The sequence below is a fragment of the Strix uralensis genome, chromosome 21 (assembly GCF_047716275.1).
Source record: "Strix uralensis isolate ZFMK-TIS-50842 chromosome 21, bStrUra1, whole genome shotgun sequence".
Lineage (NCBI taxonomy): Eukaryota > Metazoa > Chordata > Aves > Strigiformes > Strigidae > Strix > Strix uralensis.
Genome location: NC_133992.1, coordinates 5,870,293 through 5,892,753, shown reverse-complemented (window position 1 = coordinate 5,892,753; position 22,461 = coordinate 5,870,293). Strand labels below are relative to the sequence as shown.

At 49.2% G+C, this 22,461-nt stretch overlaps 1 protein-coding gene across 1 annotated transcript in view; it reads left to right on the top strand.

The window, feature by feature from the left end:
* Positions 1–22,461, top strand: part of MEGF9 (multiple EGF like domains 9) — a 62,185-nt gene that overhangs the window by 13,850 nt on the left and 25,874 nt on the right. The window contains exon 8 of the mRNA XM_074891181.1: positions 21,544–21,745. Within this exon, the coding sequence (XP_074747282.1) occupies positions 21,544–21,745 (202 nt within the window). The remainder of the gene's footprint in view (positions 1–21,543; positions 21,746–22,461) is intronic.

Below are 22,461 nucleotides of genomic sequence, written 5' to 3'. Positions count from 1 at the left end.
CAGAGGAGCGGTGGAGGATGTCGCCTCTTTTGATGGGGTCACTCACACCCCCATGGCTCCTCTCCCTGCTGCTTCACAGCCAGGGATGCTGGAAAAGTGGTCCAGCTTCTCCTACATCCCAAGAGGCTGGGGTCCCACGGCTGAGTGGGTCGGGGACAGCCTGGCTGTCTCCCCTTGTTTTCACCAGCTATTTAATAAAGGCCCCGCGTGCAGAGGAGGGGTGCTCGGTTCATGTGGTTTTTCTGGATTGCGCCTAGCTGCCTGCGAAGAATAGACCGTCTAAACATGCTGCTGGAGCGCTAATCGGCCGGGGATGCTTTGAGCTGCCCAGAGTGGCTCTTTTGTTGGAGGCTGAATTCCTCCTCTGGCTGATGCTCATCCGGATCTTCCCATGCAAAATTCCTATCGCCCTTCGTCACACAAAACAGTGGGGTCGTGATGCTGGACAGGCTGCCAGCTCTCATATTTGGCAATAGTTCTGCTCAACCTGCTTCAGGACTTCTATTCCCCCCTCCTCTAGAACAGATTTTTGGGGTCTCTGGCTCTGTTTCATACACACATGGGCCCTATTTCAGTAAATGAGGAGCTTCCCTGGAACTGCATGAACTAATGTGAAGCCTTAGTTTGGTCTTGTGCTGCTTAAAGTAGGATTTTTTTTTTTTTCTCTGAACACCTGCTGTATGAATTAAAATTTGCCTTGTAAATGTAACCGATTCAGAGTCTGAGCATGAGAGATGGGCGTTTGCTTTTTGCCAGAAAAAAGGAAAAAGCAAAACCTCGAAGGTTTTTCTATTCAGGCAGCTTCGCCTTGAAACCAGAGAGAAGCCCAAGTCACTCTTTTTACCATTTTTAATTCAGTTGCCCACTGTCCTTATAGATAAGCCTCCAGAAACATGACGAGGCAAGCATCTCTGCTATTTATAGCTCACACTGCTCCACATGCCTGTTTTAAAAATCAGCCAGCTAAATGGCTCTGCAGCCTTTCAGCAAAAGGCTTAATGACACAGGCATTTATATGCATGGATAGATGTGTGTATATTTACAGGCTGCTGGTGGTGAGCCTTCACCCCGAGCAGGCCGGATGGTTTCTGCAGCTGGGATATTTCTCCTGGGCAAAGGGGAGCCCCCGGCGCTGCCCTGACTCCGGGGAAGGGGCTCTGGTTTAGTCTGCACCCCCATGCTTGCCCCTGCTCCAGCCATCACCAGCCAACCCCGACATGGGACTGGTGCCACTGGGGACACTCCCAGTGGGGTCAAGTCCTCCCACCTCTTCCCTGCACCTTGGCTGTTCAGGGGGGTTATAACTAGACAAGATATACATTGATACTCTCCAAGCTTTTACAAGAAAAAAAAATAATTTTTTTGAAGCTGCATTAACCCTTTCTTTCCTTTTTTTTTTTTCTTTTGTGGCATCACCTCTGTATAATTAAGAGGCTGCCGGTAACCTTTACCCGTTTAACTGGTCATGCCACTTCTCAGATGAATCTGCTTTATTCCTGGCAAATTATACTGCTGCAGTTTTCAGGCAGCTTTACTCTATTTTGACTGACTAGCTGACTATATTAACTGATAGTGCTGCTTGGGCTGCTTTGATCCTGTATTATTTATGGAAATGATGGCATATAACTCTGCGTAGCTGATTAATGCTGCATGTATTTTTAATGTGCTAGTTCTGCTGTTTGATCTGTGCTAAATGATTATTCCCTGATGTGCTCCTGGGTTCATTTCAGTGCCTTATGAAAAGGATATTGAAATGGACTGTTTGTTTTGTTGCTTTTTTTTCCCCAGTGGTCTCATCTTGTGCTGGTTTTTAAGCTTTCGCAGATCGTTTTCCCAAGCATGGCTCTGCCGCTATCACGTGGAGCATTTACACTTTATTGCTATTAATTTGAGCGTTTCATTGGTGGCATTACTCTAAATTCATTGCTGTGTGTGTTGTTGTTTGAAGTTTTGCGGAGATATGAGGTGGAAAAACAACCATTTAGATGATGCTCAATCCTTCCTCGTGTGCAATTGCTGAATCCCAGCTTGGCTGTGATTCAGGTCCAGCGACACTTGAATGAGAAAGAAACCGGTCTAAATTGGAGGGGGTATAATTAATATTTTCTGTGGCCTGTCACAGGATGGCTGGGACCGGTCGATATTAAGAAAATGACTTTAATTGCTGGGGAGGTGTGTGCTTGACCCGCAGCTTCCTCCTCTGCGGCGTGAGATGTGGTCGTGGTTGGGGAGGCACCGGTGGGTGAAGGCGAGGTTTCATCCCGGGCAATACCCACCGCATCCTGTGGCACATCCTGTGGCGTGCGCGGCATGTGCAGTGCTCCTGGTACTGCTGCTGGGGAGGGAGTCTGATGTCCTTCATCTCCAAAATCCTGCCCCATCACCAGATGTGGCCAACAGGGTGGAAACCAGGAGGTTGTTCCAGGAGGACCATCTGTGAGCTGGAGGATCAGCATTTCCCCTCCCCGGGGGCAGAACAGAGTGAGGGGAAGTTGATTTTTGTAAAATACGTTTTTTTCCCCCCCACCTTTTATAGCACCTGCTCATTTTCATGGCACAGGCAAGAGCTGTCTCCAAACCCCTGCCCGCACCCAGCGTGTGGCCAGACACACCTTCTCCCTGGGCACACCATGCTCCAGCAATAACAGGTTTGCGAGGATGCTTTCATGAACAGCACTGTAAGGGTACAAAGCAATGCTAGTTGAAAACCTTTGAAGAGAGGTTTTTTTCCCTCCTCTGAACAGGGCTTTTTGTCAAAATCAGCAAAATGGGTATCCTTCTGCAAAAGGTCCCTTTTGCTTTAATGGACTTTTCCATTGAAAACAGTTTAAACTTGACATTTTGTTCCCTCCCTCCAAATTTTTCAAAGCTCCCTGGTCTATTAGAAATTTCAGTAATTCTGTTTTCCTGCTGTCTTCTATTTCAAATAAGTTGTATATAAATATGCATATATATTATATATAATATTTTTAATATATTTTTATATCAGCTATAACTCTTGCCTTTTGTCACTGGGAACAAAGCAGTTCCTCCCCTGCCCCAAGATGGAGATGTGCTAACCTGAGCACTGCAGCGAGCCAGTTATCTAGGGGGAAAATCAGGAGGATTGAACTGCATCAGGCACCAAGGGAACAGGCCGGATTTTTGGATACGGCTCCTACAAACCGCGTTGCTTCCCTGAAACATGTCTCGATTGCAGACGCGTGAGTAATGGGGCAGAGGCACCCACACCTTCGTGGTGCTGTTGGATGGGGAAAGAGGGCACAGTGCCTTGCGCAATGCCCGCAGCTGGCAGAGCCTGCGGAGGGGGGGGTCGTGTCCATGCGCCCCTTCCTACCCCAAACTGCAGCCCGAGGGGTGTGGGGAGCTGGGCTGGGCTCCAGTGAGGACCCCAGGACATCCAGAGAAGGTGGAGAATCTGCTCCAGGTTGTTTTATCAAAACAAAAAGGTTATTTGAATTGAAGTGGAGCACGCTGACCTGTTGGCTCTTGCCTGGGCTGGGTGTTTGTTCACTTTGTGCCAATACAGGAGATGTCTTCACTGGAGACTCCCCAGCTCATGCTCTGCCCTTCCCTGCTGTGACCAGTTGGGTTTCTTCCTGGTCCCAGTGCTTGAGGAAGGATTTGGGGGGATTTGCCTTGTTTTTAAGCTCCCCGGGTGACTTGGACACGAGCGCAGCCACGCCATCTCCCAGCACTCCCCTCCCCGTGAACCACTGCATTGTGTTAAGATCTGTCTTGCTGGGTTTTCCAGCAATGCCCCCGAATTCCCGGGCAAGGCTGGGGGAGCAGTTTGGGTTCAGGGGGAGCCGGTGGGCTGTGTGGCATCGCCGCGTCTTGCACAAACAACGTCCCCTCTGCCGCGGGGCCAGCTGGCGCAGGGAGCAGATGGGGAGGTGGAGCCGGGCTGCTCGGCCGGGTTTCAGGCTACGATAAAGCGAAGTGACGTAGAGAACTAAATACCTGTTATCGGAGAAAAGCAAACAGAGCCTCCACCTGCCTCTAGCCTTTCTCCCTTCAAGGGCAGGCTGCACGCCCGGCGTGTAGCTCCCTGTAAAAGATGTTTTATTATTAACATGCTTGCTTTGGCTTGGCTGTGGTTGAGAAATCCAAGCTTGACTCCAGATAATGAATGACAAACATTTATCAGTACTTAACTATTTTATTCTGAGCATCTTTTTTTTTCCTCCTGGAAGTTTACAGTAAGTTGTCAACAGCGTGCCCTTTGACGCGGATTAGCGCTGACGCCTCGCAGTTGGATCTTCCCATCCTTTTCACATCTTGGTTGTTTCTTTTTGAGGGAGGCTTCTGTGCCTGTCTAATCCATTTAAAATGAAAAATAAACAAGAAATGGACTGATCTCTGAAAGAGCAGTTGGGTACGAAGGCGATGCAGGCTTCCTTGCAGAAGGTGGTGAGCTTTGGGATGGGATGGATGGAGCAGTGGTCCTGCTGTGCCCAGGAGAGGGCCGTTCCCCCCAGCACTCCAGTTTGGCATCAGGGGGTTCCTGGAGCCATGGCTGTCACTGTTTTTTGGTTTACAAACCTCTTAAAAGCTTTCCATTAGGTGTATAGATGTGTGTTCAAGCTTGTGGACTGGGGAATCGATGCTTTCCTCTCTCTGCTCCACCACCCTCACTTGGTGATCTCTCTTAGGGACCTCCTGTGTGTCCACTGTCACGTATGTACGTGCCTAGATGGCCTTTGCCTTAGAGCTGATACCTCTCCCATCTATATATACATGTAATACCGGGTAATATCTTTAACAGTGTGTGCATATTGGCCCTATTGAACTAGAGCCTCCCTGTGCATTGCCAGGGTTGTGTCGGGTACCCGCCGCTCCCCTGGATTTGGTAGGATTTTGGATGCCCCTTTGTGGGTGGGACTGGGCTGCTCCTTTTGCAGAGTTTCTCTTTGGCTGCAGAGCCTGTGGAAGAGGAGGCCCCGCTCTTCCTCCTGCAGTGCCAAAACAGTTATTATAAAGCCCTCAAAAACTGGGAAATGGTCAAGATTGAAATATCAACAAACCTCTTCTAGCTGACCCACTGGCTACAGAGGAAGCTCTGTGGTTTTGAGCATCTCTTTGACTTGGGATCAGGCTTGTTTTTGCCAATGCAAAACTGAGTGTGGTGCCTTTGCCAAGGGTGATTCTCCCTTGGTGATGCCATCCCAGTTGTAAGACATGAGTGGTGTGGTGCTGCTGGGGGGCTCGGCTCTGACCCTGCAAATCAGCAGTTTGGGTTTGGATCTTGGCTCAGACTTAGTCTTAGCTTAGGACCTGTGGGTGAGATGGGGAGCGCTGCACAGGATGCCTGAAACCCTTGTGCCTGGCTGCCCCCATCCTTCCCGTCATGGTTTTAATGGTTTTGCCTATTTAAAGAGGATTTGGGTGTTCTGTGGGACAGGGTTGTTGCCTGTTGTGCTCCACTGGATGGCCTGGTATTTATTGTGGAGGTTTCAGAGAATTGGCTTAGACTTTAAGTCATTGTTTATGGTTGCTGAACTTCTGCTGTTTAATGGAAACATTTTCCTTTTGAAGGTGAGCTGTTGCTAGAAATAAATACAGGCAATACCTTGTGGCTGAGGCAGGGGCCAGGACTGGGTGGAGCTACAGCGTCCGTCAGTGTCGGCAGCAGCACGGTGACTGAGGAGAGAGAAATTAAAAGCTGGTGTGCAGCCCTGATTGAAGTCGTTAATCTGCTGCAGGGCTCAGGGGTTTAAAGCAAAGGTGAGCAGGAGGCAGGGGCTGGCAGCTGCCCTCAGAAGCTCCCTGTGAGTGGACTCTGCCCCTGCTCTGTGCGGGGGGGGATTTATGCTCTCTAAATTTCTGCCGTCACTGCAGTTGATGGAGAAAGGTCTGGAGTACAGCTTAGATGCACTGAGATGTCCCCTGCCGCTGTCTGCTCCCGCTCAGCAGGTCCCCAGCAGCTGACAGCAGATCTGCTGCAGTTCCCCATTTCCAGTGATAAAGTGACAGCTTTCTCCATCCAGGTGTCTTTTTCCATGACGTACCCTGGCCCCTATCAGTTCCCTCTTTGAAAGGTCAACTTCTCCTCCGTGGATTTGCCAGCAAATTTTGTCTCACGACCAGATCTGTAACCCAGTTTGGCTGGTGCTAGATGAAAGCAAAGGTGAATCAAGTTCTCAAAGAGGGAGTTAAGTCACCTGATGTAAGCTGGAGGTAAATACATCACTGTGTCCTGTGCAAAGTGTAGCAGGGCAAGCACAAGGCTGCATTAGAAAATAAGGGAATAAAACACAGGGCAGGAAACCTCTCTTCCCAGCAGCTCTCCCTGCTTGCAGCACGTTATAACTTACAACTCCTTGTCTGGCGAGAGTTACGGTAACTCCAATTTAGCCCGTAGCACTATGTCATCATAACCTTGAAACCGGACCCAAATGGCAAAACCTGCTTGAAACCAGTTGTGATGACTCATGCTTCGTGCTATCCCTCTGCCCCGCTGGAGTTTCTACTATGGTAATTCTGCTTATTAAGCAAGGAGACAAAATACCTTTATTAAGCTTGGAACCAAGCTCGGGAGCAATGAGAGCATCGGGACCTGCTGGCTTCAGACTCCCAAAAGGTTTTCTTCTCTTCAAGTCCCCTCTCCCTTCTTCTGCATGGTCTTTAAAGTGAATGAGAGAGGAAGAAAGATACTTTGCTGTTTGTGATGAATAAAAGTCTGCATTTAAATATGTTTATTTAGAGTAGGAGAAAAATTAGGGAAGCGTATTGGGAATGAAACCTGTGATGCTGGGGCTTTACTTCATCTCCAAGCTTGAAAATGCAATGAGCTGAGATGGATGGGGGTCTTAGCTCAGGCTCTGTAAAGCTTCTTTTTATTAACACTTTCAGTAAGTGTTTATTAACACGGTGGATAAAAGAAGCCTTTGTTAACGGGTCTGTCCTTTTGCTCCTCCAGTGGAGGAGCTGAATTTTAAAAGGAACTGCCCTGGGCACCTGCTGGAGTTACTGATGAAAGTTTTCATTCCAGATTTTCTCCACAGGCTTAAACATAAAATAGCCTAAAACCCTCTAAAGCAAGTCTGCCCTCTCTTCCTCCTTAAAAAAAGCAAAAAAAGTTGTAAAAATGCCTCTTGCTGCCTGCGTGCAGAGCTGTGCACGATGGCTCCCTGCCCTGTATCTGCGGAGAGCATCACTTTATGCTAAAACAGCTGAGAAAATGTGCAATTTTGTCTTGAAAGGATTTCAAGAGTTGCTTCCACCGTTGTTGGCTTTTGTTCATCTTAACTGCCATGGGAGGGATGTCCGCTCTGGAGGAGCGGGGCGCTGGGCGGAGAGGGGGTGTTGTGGTCCACCATGGAAGTGCCCGTGCAGCTGGGGGGTTATCTGGTGACACAGAGCAGACACGTCTGCCTGGTCCCGTCGTCCATGGGGTGTGTTGGAGAGGTGGGTCCTGCCCTGAGGTGGGGCTCAGGGTCTGACCTTGCTTCTTGTCTTACAGCAGCGTGAACCCCCTTGGTCCGTCTTCCACTTCTCGTGGATGTCCAAAGTCTCCCTTTGAATGTGTCTCTCATCTTGGGGAGTTATTAGAGCAGTTCAAAAAGTGCTTCTCTCGCTCGGAGAGAAACCTGGGCGTGATACTTGTGCTGCCCCAAAAGGTGAAGGCCTTCTCCAGAGGTTGTGTGTGCCCCAGAGCTGGCGGGGTGGCCGTGGCAGCCATCCGAGGGAGCATCTGCTGCTTCCAGGAGTTGCAGAGCGCTCCTCGCCTCTCGCCAACGCCTCGCCGGGGGAGGACGCGGTTCCCAGCATTTTCATGTTGAATTCTGGTTTGATTGCACACCTGTGCCGTTGATGTTAGCATCTCCACGCTGTTGTTCTGTCTTCCCTCCCAGTATAAGAGTGACTGCTTTAAATGAGAGAGAAGGAAAGGATGACTTCTTACCACACCCATCCTACCTCGGACTGAGCTTTGGTAGCTCTGCCTGGTGTCGGTGGTGAGGGAAAGCTGCAGCTCCCTCTACTACGTCCATGAAGCACCCGGTTACACCATGGCTACATCTGGTGTAAAGAAATTGGGTTATGTCTTTGCTATCAAAAAAAGCTGCATTTTGCAGTGAGATCAGCCATGTGTGTTTGCAGCCTCACCGGGAAGCCTCCCCAGAGCTCCAAGCTCTGCAGCTCGTACCGTGTTGTACCTATGTGGAAGGATGTAGGCAGTGACGGTCCCCAGCAGCTCACCTCCCATGCATGCAGCTGATGGTGCTGAAGCAGATGCATTATCACCTATTCTATGATTTCTGTACTAAGCAAAAAGTGGCTTTACAGCAGCCTGAACTTGGCCGTTCTCTTCTCAAAGGCAGTGTGAGAACACCTGTGGACCTGGGGCAGCGATGGCCCTGCTCGCCTGCACCCACGCAGCTCTTGGGCTGGGTAGTTTGGTGGATGCTTGGTGCTGAGCTGGGTCCAGGGTGGTCTGGAAGGAGGAGGTTGGAGGTCGCATCCCTTCCCGCCGAAGATGAATTTGACACTGAGAGCATGAGGAGTTAATTGCGGTGACTTGGGAGAAGAGGAGCTATTGCATCTGCAGAGTTGTCAGCAGGCAAGGTCCAGAGGGGAAAAGGCTCTGGAAGGCTGCACGCCCTGCAAGCAGTGTATTTTGGTTTTAAGTAACTTAATTGTGTCAGACAAATGTGCAGGCAGGAGGCAGCTCCTGTAGCTGGGCAGATTATTTCCTTGCAAGCCAGATGAAGTCCCTGCTTTGCAGCCTGCGCAGCTTCCTTGGGAGCGGAGCCCTGGCAGCGTGGGCAGTCTGGGGTGGGATGAACAAGCAACAACCACTGTGTTTGTGCAAAAAAGCTCTTGGATAAAGTGGGGTTGGCAAGCCCTGGCTTCCTTAGTGGAGCAAAGGAGTCCTCCTCTATGTGCTGAGGTTTTGGGGTTGAAGAAGATTTGCCCTTTTTGCCTTTCAGTTTGTAACCATCTTAGTAACAGAGACATGGAGAGTGCACGTCTCTGGTGATTCCTTTCTTAATTGCTATATATTTAAGGTATCTAGTGGCTGTAATCTGCATCTTCTTGGAATTCCTTGTGAGGAAGTTTTTATTTGTTAATTCAAGCAAGGAGAAATAACTTGTATTGTTTAACATCCCAGCACACACCTCTCCTGCCAGCAGGATGCTGCCTTAATGTGTCTTGATGTTCACTGGGTGATGGTCAGAGCTGGTAACACGAAGGGGAAGAAGGTGAGGCCAGGAGTTGTGTCCCAGCCTCGGAGGAGTGGGATGATCTTGTTGGCATGGCGGGTGTGCAGGGAAAAGGCAGAAGCGTCCAGCAAGGACTCACTGTCAACGTGGCTCATCTAGCTACAATGCTGCTGTTGTGTGGAGCTGCCTTGTTTGCAGTGGTAACTGCTTTTAAAAAAAGAAAAAAATCAAAATAAACAAATGCTACATGTTCTATGAATCTGTGAGGTGAACATCCCCGTGTCCAGCTGGGGAAGGACAGCCTTGTTTCACACTGTCGGTGGGGTTTCTGTGGGTGATGGCAGCCGCAGTGTGGTGAGTGGCTGCTGTGCCAGGGGAGCTGGGAGGAGCCGCTGGTGGTGAGCTGGTCCGTTATAAGGGGTTGATCATTGTCTTGGAGGAGTCAGGAAGGAGGAGCAAGGCAGCAGCCCACGGTATGAGTCTCCAGACTGGGCTCTTCACCCCTGCACTGGTACCATCTCCATACCATGGCTGGTGGGTGAGCCTTGTCCTGACATAAACGAGCAAAGGCAGAGAACGCAGTCTTCAGATCTTCTATATTGCTGCTCAGATGGTCAAAACTCATATCCCGGTTCCTGTGTGGCCACCTGCATGAAGATTTACCTTCGTTGATGGTTCTTGGTAGGAAAGTTCTCTCCTCTACAGGAGTCATCTAGAGCAAGACCAGCTGTGATGGTTTAAGAAGTTACCACTGCCCGTTCTCCATCCTCTGCTGGAGGTCCCTGCTTCTCAGCAGGAGACCTGTTCAGTGCTGTGGGGTGAGGCCAGTGGCTTCACCCACCATCCTGGGTGGGCAGGTGATGGATGGGAACTTGTTAGGATGCTTTTAATAAGACAGAGCCCTTGGGAGCCTTGGCTGAGGACACCTGAGTGCTTTGCGCTGGTTCGTACCAGCATCAACAGTGTCTGAATCAGTCACAGTAAATTAATGCCAGAAGAAGGTGGCTCGAGGATGAAGCTCTCCTGTACAGACCCGGCAGCATCACAGGGCTTTCGGCAGGGTCAGGCGGGTCCTGCTGGTTCAGCAGTTAGTGTAGCTGGGCACGAAGGCTAGCGCGGCTTGCCAAACGCTGAGCTGAGCTTTCCGGCGTATTTGGCCAGGCAGCGATCAGATGGTTTCGTGCAGAATTGTCTTTGTAGTGGTGGAAGATGGGTGTTGCAGAACTGATTTCCCTTTCCCCCCCTCCCGCCAGCTTGCTGGCTTTTGCATTTTATATCCCGCTCTTTGCTTTTATATTTCTTTCCCGTTAACTTTGCCTTGTTCAGCTGCTTTATCCCCCACTGCTCGCCTTGCAGCAGCACCAGTTGCAATGCTGGAGGGGCCACCCCGTTGCCCCAGTGTAGCACCTTGTGACCCCTTTTTAGTGGTGTGTGAGCCCGATTCTGCAGGTCCAGGACCAGCACCAATGGATTGGGTCAACTAATCCCTAGGGAAGGGGACAGAGGGGGGTGTCTTAAACTCCACACCTGGCTGTTCCTGCTACCTGACCTTGGGAGCCTGCAAAAGGTGTTGGGGGAGTGCTGATGCTGTTGGGGTGTGAATTGCTCAGGAGAGACATCTGCAACAGCTTTTCTGGGGGGGAGGAGGAGGAGGGTGGCTGTGCAGGCAGGGTTGTCCTGTTGGAGCATCTATCTGCTCTCGGCTGGGTGGCTGCAAAGGAGGATCGGTGGCTGGTGCCAGGGCTGCCTCCGGCCGCAGCTGGGCAAGTAGATGCTGTCGAGTGCGTTAGGAACAGAAAGTTTTGCTTATCTCTACTGCGACAAGCTTGAGTAGCGAACCCAACTGTTATTTAAACAAAAGGCTTTACCGTACCCTCTCCGAGATGTCACCCGGAGGAGTCTGCAGCTTGTCGCTGCGTGAGCAGGATGCACAAATCCTTTTCTGTGCTTAACTTACGGTGATGCGGCGTTTCCCCCTGGGATGTCACGGCACATCAGCACATCTCAGGGCTGTAGGGAGGCAGCTCTTGAAAGGTTTGGACATTCACTGCAGAGAAGCATCTAAACATTTCTGGCTTTTGAAAACTGAGGAAGGAATTGAGTACGTCCCCAGGGCCAGGGCAAACCTCCTTCTGCATGGCTCTGAGCCTGGGCTGGTGTCACCTGCCCGTTTTATCTCAGCATGAGCACTGTGTGGGGCTTTAGCTGATTTATAGTAGCGTTGAGGAAAAGAAAATAGATTAATTCTTTTAATATAGAAAGTTGCAGGCTTAAAAAGGCTTTATTAGCCTTCTATTCAAAGATCTAATGTCATGGTAGTGTCTTGGCTTGTGCACTGCTGATCTGCTTGAAATGCAAACGTACCTGGGGAGTTTCCTCCTTCTTTTGCTCCAGCCACATCTGGGCCAAAAATAAGGAGCGAGGGACTTCTCCTCATCAGGGTGATTTCTCTCTGGGCTCTCCTGCAGAGCAGGGTCAGTGACGGGGAGGGCCTGGCTCTCCCGTTTCTCTCAGCTGTAGAAGTGGGAGCAAGGGGTGGTCATTGCTGTCATCTCCAGATGGGTGAGTGTGGTGGCTTGGGAGATGCTCCCCTGGATGACCCTGCAGACCTGTGGCTTCCCTGACTGCTGAGCAGCAAGGGCAGAGTTTCCCCATCATATCCAATTAACGCTCCTAAATCCTGCCCTGCAGGGTCCGCCCTGGGGGGCGTCTGCCCTGCAGTTGTCTTTCTTCAGTAGGAAAGCAGCAGCAGCGAAGGCAAAGTAACTTGGGTTTTCACGTATGTGCAAGCCCATGCAGGAGCCTGGAGCTGGGCTGGAGGAGCCAGCCGGAGCCATAACCTGACCCCTTCCCTCGCCCAGGCAAGTACCAGCCCTGGCTGCGTGCTGGGAGCCTCGCTGGGCAGGGCGGGAGGTGATAAAAGCGGGGTTCATCCGAGCTCCTCCTCCAACTCATCTCCTAACCCCTGTTTTCTTGCTGGTTATTCATGCAACACAACTTTATAGCCCAAATATAAACAGTTGAAAGGACGATTCTTGCTCAGGGTTTTTCTCCGTAGCGCCTTTAAAGCTCCTGTATAAATTAACGTGTTCGTTCATTGGCTGCAGTTCCCCAAAGCACAGAGCAAAGTTTGTGATTTTAATTACTTTTTGCAGGGATCTGAGCACATGGAGACTTCAACAGATGATTATAGTTCATATTATTCATGCAGCTTTTTTTAATCCCTTTCTCTGCTAGGGCATGGTCGATAGATACTAAAATTGAAGTCTGCTAATAAATTCCCAGCCCTGTCCCGTGTGAGGTGTCTTGATCTTCGAACGAAAGCATTTTGCTGACAAAATGATTAAATTTCCTGAGAGGTGCTGCAGAAAGTACGTCTGTAAGGAGGGTACGAGCTGCCAGGGCTGCTGTGTGCTGTTGTGGAGGTATTTGCCAAAGTTACATTTCATCCTGTTTATCTCTAAACCCCGAGTTGGGCTGGCTGTGTCACACGCTGGGTGGTAAAAAATACGGAGATTTTCAAACAGAAACAAGGAATATTTATATGGTTGCAGACGTTTGTGGAAATATTAGTGGGAAAATCTAACCAACTAAAGTAAAATGCCAACAAAACTATTTTCAAATTAATTAAAAGGCTTGGATCCATTTTTTAACTGTTGAAATTTTAATCCTCAAGCATTTACTTGGTCTATTTGAAGTTACTGTAGCTTCTTGTATCATAAACATTTTAGGGCCACATTTTTCTTTATGTGCAGTCTGCTTAGTAAGAGACTCAGAGGGTTTGTCTGCATATGGAAACTTATTGTTATATAGGAATAATTCTTCAGTGCAGCTGTGTAATCCCTCCTGCACAGCTTTCTGCATTATAACCTGGTTCTTAATAACTACTGGACCACTCCTGCTTCTCCTGACATCTTCTTGTCTCGCTGATGGGAGATTTTACCTCGGGTATTTTGCCCTGCTGTCAGTCCCGGTGGTGCCATGAGCTGGAGGTCTCCCAGTGCCAGAGGAATAAGAGGTTAATGAGAATCTGTGTTTTACTCTTTTTTGCTTATGTTTACGGTGTTTGATCCTTTAGTCTCCCAAGACAGCTTTACACCTGTGAGTCTGACTTCTTTGACGCACTTTTCCTGGGGAATGAGTGATTCAAAGCTTGCTGCGCAGGTTGCTAACTTGTTTAGCATCAAAAAGGAAGGGAAAGCAACAAAATTTTTTGGTGCAACATGGAAGAGCTTTCAGGAACTCCTCAGAAACTAAAAGCCTGTATGTTTGATTGCAGGTGCAGGAAAGAAATAAAAATAACTAATCCCAGGAGTAAGCAGCCTTTGCATTTGTTGAAGGTCTGAGAGTCCTGGCTGTGGTTAGCCAAAGGAGCAGGGCAGTGGCTTTGCTCATGGCTGGTAAGGTGGGAGGGCTGTGAACCAAAGTGGGGAGTGATGCTGCATCCCTTTGAAAATGCAAAGAAAAGGCAGAGGGGTGTCATGTTCAGGGCTGAGCTAGAGTTTGGCTGAAACCCCAAGTCTGCCTGCTTCGTGCTGATCAAAAGTGCTGGTGTGGCTGCTGGTGACCCCGAGAGTTGGGGCCTTGGCTTTGTATTTCTTTCGAAGTGATAAGAGAGACTTAATCTGATTTATTTCTCCTCAACAAATTTGTTTAATCTTTTAATGATATTACAAGTGATGTATAAGCATTGAGAAATCCGTGTCTTTTCCTGCCTGTTGACCCATACAGTCCTTTTATGGAAGAACACAAGTGACTCGTGTAAAGCTTTAACAGCATTAATGTGAGCGATGATGTTCTCTTCACCAGCAGCATGCACGACTCTGCAGCACCCTGAGCTTGATGGAGTCCGTAAGTGCCCTGAACCTGAGGCACTCAGTAATAAAGTGAATGCAAAATAACAAGACATATATATGTATATAAATTTTTTGGGGGTAGGCAAAGATCCTCTTCCTACTACTTTGGCTTTGCATTGTAGCCTCAAGTGAGAGTGAATTACAGGTCTGAGTGCTTTAATGCACCTTCGTAATGCAAGAGTTGACTATTACTTTGTGCTGAGTGCTGCCTAGATGCGAATGGAGCCTAGGACTTGGCAGCACACCTCTCTTTAAGAAGTTACAGAGCATCAGCTCATCTCTGATCCTGTTCTTACAGGAGCTTTTAGTCCATGGCAGATGTTCCTCAGCTCCCTGCAGGAGAGCTCAACCAGCCTGTACCCTTTCAGATCAGCCACAAGCCATGGGCTGAAGGTGTGTTGCCTGCAGTGGTTGGAGCCAAAAGCATCCTTATATTGGAGTAAATCTACTGCATTCATGGTGTCAGTTTGGTTGCACCCAGCTACCCAAGTGAGGAGTGATGGAGTTGAATGCAAAAACCAGTTTTGGTCAAAAAGAGTTGATGCATTGAGGTGGTGGCATTGGAGATGTGGAGGGGATGAGCTGGAGCTCAGTAAATTGCTTTACAAGGGCTGAGTTAAACAGGACCTTCTCTTTTAACAGACAGCAGCTTGTGGCGAGGCTCACTGATGCTCTCGTTATCCTGTGCTGGGACCCCCTGTCCTGACCCTTGTCCAGCTGCTGGGGGAGGTTTAGCACACGGGTGAATTGTACCGAGGGGATGAAATATCTTCTTGGGGGTAAGGGAAAGAGAGGTGAGGGGGAAGGAACAGCGGTACAGCACAGCTGTGCCTTTGGCTGTAATAAGAAAAAAATCCCACTGGAAATAGCTGTGCCTGACTCTTTAAGGGGGATTTGTGTTTGAGGGGAGGACTGGAGCTGCAGCCGTCCCTGAGCATGGAAACAAGGAGAAAATCAAAACTACCAGGCTGGGTCAGAGCAAAGCTTCACCCATCCGAGACTGGCCAGACGAAGATGCCAGGAGGACAGGACATAATCCTGATTTTTTGCAGCCAGTGTTTCAGGGACTTTCCCATCAGGATGCTTCCTCCAGATCCCTGTGTTTAACAACTACCAGTGGACCTGTCCTCCATGAGCTTATCCAGTCCTCCTTTGAAGCCATAGGTATTTCTGGCTCCTAGAACATCCCCTGACGATGAGTTCCACAATTTAATTACAAGGGGAAAGGAAATGGCCTTGGATAGATTTTTAAACCTGCTGCCTGATCCCTTTATTCCTGTGTTGTCAGAAATGGTGCCTTGAGAGGGATTGAGAAGGGGAAATGAGGGAGAAGGGAAAGAAGATAGGGCTTGAATTTGGGAATAAAATATTCCCAAATGGGGGCGGGGGGTGTGTGTGTGTGTACAAACTGCTAAATTAATACCAAAATGGAGTCTTTCCAGGAATGGGATGCTGTTGTGTGTGGGGAACACACTAGCTTCATCCTCTCTGTGGGAGGATGGGATATTGAGTCGGTGCTGTTTTATATTTGGGAGGGCAGACTGGTGTGAAATGGGATTACGTTGGTATAAACCCAGTGTAACTACAAGCATTTGGTAATCAAGAAGCCAGTGCCTCTAGCCTTGAACTGGGTGAGCTTTTGGGCTGCTCACCCCGAGCCACAGGTGCAGGGGCAGGAATTAGGGTGCAGATGATGGAAGGGAGGGGGTGAGGACATCTGGCTTTGCCTCTACCATCAAACCGCAGGAGATGCTGCCAGCCTGGCGTTGTTACTGCTGTTTTAAATCCTGCAGGATACCTGATGGGGTATTTGGGAGGTGAGGTTCTCACTGAGCTGTGTTTGCATGGTTCACGTGGGGCTGTTGGCTTCAGCCCTGCAGCACTGGGCTGTACCTCTGGCTCTCGGCACTGTCAGGCCAGTACTAGCACCCAAAAACCTAACTACCTCCAGGTTATATATATATATATTTTTTTTTTTTTTTCTCCTTCATTTAGTCTATAGAATAGAAAATGGTTGTCTCCCTGGGGATGTTTCTGAATCAGGACAATAAATAGCATCTCTGACTTCACAGCTTGCTCTTTCAGCTGTGCGTTCTTCTAACAAAAAAATGCGCATCTTGGATTTTCCATGCTGCTTCCCAGTGAGTAGGTGGCTTCATTCAGGATTTGCACTGTTTCGGGATGTCCCCAGCAAATACGGTTTCATATAGACATCTTTGTGTGTTTCACAGTGTTTTCTTTTTTTGCCATTTGTAAATATTTCACCTGTTTTTAAATAATTCACTAAGTGGCTTGAATGGGAAAAGGAATCATGCTTAAAATACGTGCAAAGACTTAAAACACCATAGGTCTGAAAGGATGTGAAAAAATAATCGAGAAATTATTTTTACACCAGAACGAGCCCTACTTAAGGACTAGGAGGGGATGGGAGGTGAAGGGACGCGGTGTCACACCAGACCTGGCTCAGGCTGGGATGTCGCTGGGGTTTGCAGGGTAGGGCTTTGCATCGGGCTGGGATTTGGGGAATGAGATCCCCGCCGGGGGTGTGGGCTGGAGGGGCTGGCGCTGCTGAGCCGGGGAGCCCGCGGCCGTGCCGAGGGGTCGCAGGGCACCGCGCTCCCTGGGTCCTGCAAACCAGGCACGTTCTTGGTTGTATTTGTGCCACTTCCATCCGCGGCCTGTAGCCAGTATAATAAAAAATAGAAATAACTATTCTCTAGTTTATTAGTAACCCATGACTGTTGCATAATAATTAATCAATTCAGGGTTGCAGCGAACTGAAATTATGTATTAAATCTGCCCATACAGCAGCATGTCCCTTGCTGTAGCAAACTGTAAACCTTTTCTCTTACTCTACCTGACTCTAAGCAATGAAAAGTAAACGTTAAAATGCTGCTCATGAAGGGAGTGGTGGTTTGTTTTTTTTTTTCTTGAAGGAGTAACATGTGGCAGTGATATGCACTTTTATAGTGCCTCTATTCCGGCTTCTCAAAACGTCATCGGGCTGTTAATTAATTAAAGCCTGTCAACACCGTCACGAGCAAAGGTGGTGGTTTTTATCACTGACACCCAAGTGCTTTGAGCAGTTGCATGGTGCTTTATGGGGAAGGAAGGGAAACCTCGATGTTTTGGAAATGGGAAGCAGATGCAGAGATGAGCAGGGCTCAGAGGCCTTGGGGGGTGGGTGGACACCCTGTGGGTGGGGAAACTGAGGCAGAGCAAAGGTGAGTGACTACAGCAAGTTGGGGAGAGCCAGGAGTCGAAGCCTGGGTCAGTGCCCCATCCCTGCGAGGTTTTTTGCCCTTGGCTTCCATTGCTGATGGTGTCATCCCAACCTCAACACAGTATCTCCAATCACAGCTGAGCAGCCCAGCACGGGGCAGCTCTGGGGTTCATCCACCTGTGTTTGTTCCTTTGCGCTTGCAAAAGCTCTCAGTAAGGTGTTTTTGAAGGTTACCTTCAAAAGCAAAACATTTGCTTGAGAAAACTGAATAAAGGCTCCAAAAACCCAGGCTCTGGCCAGGAGCCAGGATAATGTTCCCTAATCTTCTTCTGTAGTGCTCATCATCTTTGCTGTGTTCCCAGAGCCTGAGGTAGATGTTCATTATCGCTTTCCTTTTCTGACTGTGGACTATGCTCACCTTCTCCAACCCGGCTGCCATCGGGACAACAAAGTCTCTTTTAAATTAAGCCTCAGGTTTTCATAGTCTGGTACTTCATCACGTCAAACCTTGATGCTGTGCTGGGCAGTGGATTTTAATGCTGCTGTCGGTTCTCCTCCGCTGCCCAACCAAAGGGGCTTTAGGGTGTTTTCAGGTTGCATCAGCCAGGCAAATGTGTGAGCTGAGCTGGGTGCAATAAGGGTGGCTTGGGGGTGCATAGGGGGGACCATGCTCCCCTGAAGTGGGCCACCATGTCTCCCCAAAAATCTCTGGGGGGGTCTACAGGAGGCAGGGCCTACAAGGAAACGACCCTTTTGGGAGATGTCTTCTGTATCTGCCCTGTTGTGCCTTATCGTGCCCTTGGAGGTGATTTCGTCGCTCCCTCAGCAGCCAGGCTCAGCTCTGCACCCCCACCGGCAGCAGAACCAGCCTCCCCGGTCACTGCCGAGGCAGCTGGAGCCGGCGCTCCACCAGCCTGCGAACAAAAAGCTGCTTTTTGCCTGTGTTATTTCGGATTATTGAAGTATTTCTTGCTCTCCCGGGGAACCGGTGTGTGCAGAGCTGGTGGGGTCTGCGTTGCCATTGAGTTTGGCTGTTGAGGCTGATCCACCTCCAGGTTTTGACCTGACTTTGTGCAATTTTGATGGGCAAAGACTGGGGGGCGGGGGGAGACATTGGGAAGTGTCTGTGTGTGTTTTTGGAAAGCATACATCTTTCCAAAAGTGTCTCAGTGCACAAATGGTACTGCTGCTGGAAGGAAAACCCAGTTTGATAGCTGGTACCATTGCCAAGATCAACCCAAAGTCAGCTGTTTTTTGCAGCAAGGCTGTTCATGTTTGCATCCCTCAGATAAGGCAGCAGGGTCCGGACGGATCCTGTCTTCGCCTCCCGTTGCTGCCCGGCATGTGTGGGGCTCCTGTAAGCTGTGATGATGTTCCCAATGAGCTGCACCACGGTTTGGCAATGGCCGGACCCTTTTGTTGGATGATTGAGGCCCTTCGATAAAGGACAAAAGAAGCATGGGCTCTTGCCAATATACGCAGCTCTTCTCTGACTTCTGGTTTTTCCTTTTTTGCCATGGCTGATTTTCTTGGAAGGTGGTATGCTGTCAACATCAGTTCTCCCCTCTCCTGTCAGTATAATATATTTGGGGACAGGCGTCCTTTTTCCCTTAGTGCAAGCATGGCCACAAAACCCAAGTTCATCAGTCAAGTTCATCAAACCTGCTACAGCACAGCCCTGCCTCACTAAGGGCCTTTCAGGCTCTTGCGGTGCATAAGGCTACTTAATTTTCACAGCAATGTGTCCAGGTACTGGCTGTGCCCCTGTGCCCTTTTGGGCTCTGATGGCTCCTGGCAAGCCACGTCCATCAGTGCTGGCTGGCTGGAGAGGGCAGGAGCGGGGCAGTGCTTGTGGATGGTCCCCATCGGTGTGGAGGGACTCTCTCCCATCGCATGTGTGCAGCAGGATGGCAGCATTTTGAATGGGAATTTGACTTGTAGCACCCATCACTTTCCAGCCAAAGAAGTTCAGCTTTCGGCTGATGCTGCTGGAGCGTCGGGATGGACTCGGCGTGCAGCCGGTGGTGGCTCTGGCTGTGATGTTCCTGGAGCACAAGGGTGGTCTCCGTGCAGAGCAGCTCGTTGCTGCGGTGCTGGACCTGCCCTCAGTGCCTCACGTCGCCGTTAGAACTGATACCATGCTTGTTTTCTTTTCTTAATCAAGTCTAGCAAGTTTAATGGCGCTACGTGTAATGAGCTTTGAAAGGTAAATTTGTTTTGAAGCGTGTTTGACAAACTCCGAAGTGCTTTTGTTCAACAAGTTTTCACAGCTCGTGCTGGCTGGGAGAAGCCCAAGTGCCCAAATCGATAAGGTTCCGCTTGGATAATTGAGATGGGAATTTGGTTCATTATGTGAAGTGGCTGCTGAAGTAGATAATTGCAGATCTTGAGGTGTTTGTCCTATTTGCTAGTTTAGATTGAAGAAAATTTAAGTGCAATTTCACAGGTGTATAGGTACAAAATGACTTCTGTGGGGATACTGTGCATGTACTGATAGAGTAACAAAGATAAATAACTGGTACTTCTTTGTGTGTTGGAAGAAAACAGGTGAGAAGTAAAAGCGCTGGGGGCTATTGAAGAGCCGGGTGCTGCAGCCTGGCTGGCTGTTGGTTAGAGAGGTCCTGCGGCGTCTGTAGGGTCCCTTTTTGGGGAGAGGGCGATCTTTCCTCCCACTTGGCTTGTAGCGTGCCTTGGAAAATCAACCTATAATGGTGGTTTTATGTTCATTTAATGTGTTTTTGGCAAACTGCTCTATAATCTGCCTCCCCGTTCTGCTCCAGCCCACCAGCGAATGTGCCCAGGGCGAGGGCTGCTCCCCGGGAAGGACGGACACCGGGGAGCCTTTACAATGCTGCTGTGACGCAGGGGACCTTATGGCTTGTGTTTCCAAAGATGCTCTGAGGTCTTCAGTGTGGTCTGACTTCAGCAGATTACTGACGTATTCAGAAATTAATCTTTATTCAGTCACTGGGTTTTAAGTGTGGTTCGATCCAGGCACCTGCTGAGGTCCTTTCTATTGGATTGGGGCACGAGTGTGCAATATAAATGTTAAATAATCATGTGAAATATTCCTGCTGTCTTAGAGCATTAGTGTTGGATCTTCTTGATGTGATTTGAGCTTTAAGTCAAGTTTTCTTGGGATGGGGACCTGGCCCCACCCCTCTCATGAAGTGCCCTGAATACCGGCTTTTCTCAGGGAATAACAAATACCAGCGGTTGCATAAAGCCCCCAATGCTTTATGCACTATTTCTGCAAATAATCCTTGTTTATAATTCACTCTTGGCAGAAAAATACTTTAAATTATTAAGGCACTAAATATTTTGCAATGAAGGAACAGAGATAAAGCTCTTGGCAGAAACAAATTGCCGGGGAGAGGTTGTTCTCTTCAGTGCATTTGGTGCTTTAAAATATTATGAGAAATAATGTGCGAGGGGACTGGGAATTCATCACTTGATCAAAAGATTTGCTTCACTCTTACAAAGGTGTCTGCTCAGTGCATGCTTTCCATAACCCCTGTAAATGAGCGTCCCCAAAGCACACGTGTGGGTCCTGGGGGGGAGTGTGAAGGTGGCCTGTTGTGGTTTAGGTGGTGAAGGGCAGCAGGCAGGTCTCCATCCTGCCCCCAGCCCCGCCGCCCCAGTTTTTAAAGCAGCTTTCACATGGTCAGTGCTCCCCTGAGGGCAGATTTTCAGGGGAGCTTGGGCTGCTGCAGCGGGGACCTCTGCCATCGGCCCAAATGCCTGGAGCAACCCTGGCTCCTGGTCAGGGCATTCCGTGTCTGTTCTCCAGGAGCATCTCATCGTCATGTAGGTGTGTATTGTGTATGTCCTGTGTTGTAACAACCAGCCTGTTGGTAAATCAGGGCTGTTCCAATGGTGTGAAATGGAGGATCTTATAATTAGTGATTTTGCCACCTGTTGCTGAGTTTATCCTAATTACAACAGCTAGCACTTGTCAGCTCCTGGAGTCACATAACCATGTGTGTGTGTATATAATACGTACAGGCATTATATACAGCTACATATATATGTATTTAAGTAGTTAAACCCATAATCTTCTAGCTCTTTTTTGAAGAGAAATTTGAAACATGAACCATGAAGGATTCAAACCCCAGGGTGCTCCCAACATTTTCTTTACCACCTCAATATTTTAAAGCAAATACCATCCTTTCAGCGATGCTATTTCCAACATGGGGTTAGCAAAGGGGGGGCAGCCGTGACGCTGGCCCCACTCGGGGTCTTGCTCGGTGCCGTGCCCCCCAGCACAACTGGTTTCAGCTTCTCTTTCTCCTTGCAGGAGTCCTGTGCAACTGCAGCGCCGTGGGGAGCACCAGCGCGGCCGAATGCAACAGCACGACGGGGCAGTGCCCCTGCCTCGATGGCTACGCGGGGCTGCGGTGCGAGAGCTGCGCCCAGGGTTTCTACCCGGAGCAGAGGAGCCAGCGGTGCCGTCCCTGCGGCTGCAGCCCTGCCGGCTCCAGCAGCGCCCAGTGTGATGAGTGAGTAAAGGCGGCGTTTTGCTGAGCCTCCCTGGGGTGGGGACTGTGTGCACGACATTGGGATCTGGGGGTATTTCAGGATTTGGGATGCAGATCAGGCAAGAGTGGATCTTGTCATCTGGTGCTAGTATTAAAAAAAATAAAATAAAAGAAAAGAAAAAGCAGGAAGGAAGCTGGCCTTATAAAAATTCATGAAGCATATTCTTCCTCTCTTTCAAGATCTGGATTATAAAAATATCCATAGCTGTGGCAAAAGCCCCAGCAGCCCACAAGGGAGTTAACTTGTATTTGTGAGTTGTATGGAAGCAGAACCTCTCCTCTAAGTCCCTATCAGACGGGACTGCCTTCACGCTTGAGTTCAGGAGGGGAGCAGAGGAGCTTTGCAGAGGTTTGTTTTCCAAAGGGATATTTGTTACACCAGAGGCAAGTGAAGCTTTGTGCTCTGCCCTTGCCGAGCGGCTCCTGCCTCGCCTGGTGTTTAACCCTGCTGCCTCCTCTCCTTCGCTGTGTTAAAAAAGTCACCGTAGCTGATGCTTTGAGGTCTTGTATAATGAATGTGTTCCTCTTCATTTCACCTTACCCACCCTCACATCTTGCCTTTTATAAGCCAGGCGCAATTATTTTTTTTCCAGCCAGCGATCCGTCAGTCATTAGAGCTGTGTTGCTGAGTTGAGGGTGTCTGTATTCCTGCAAAGAACGGTCTGAGCAGCAGCCTG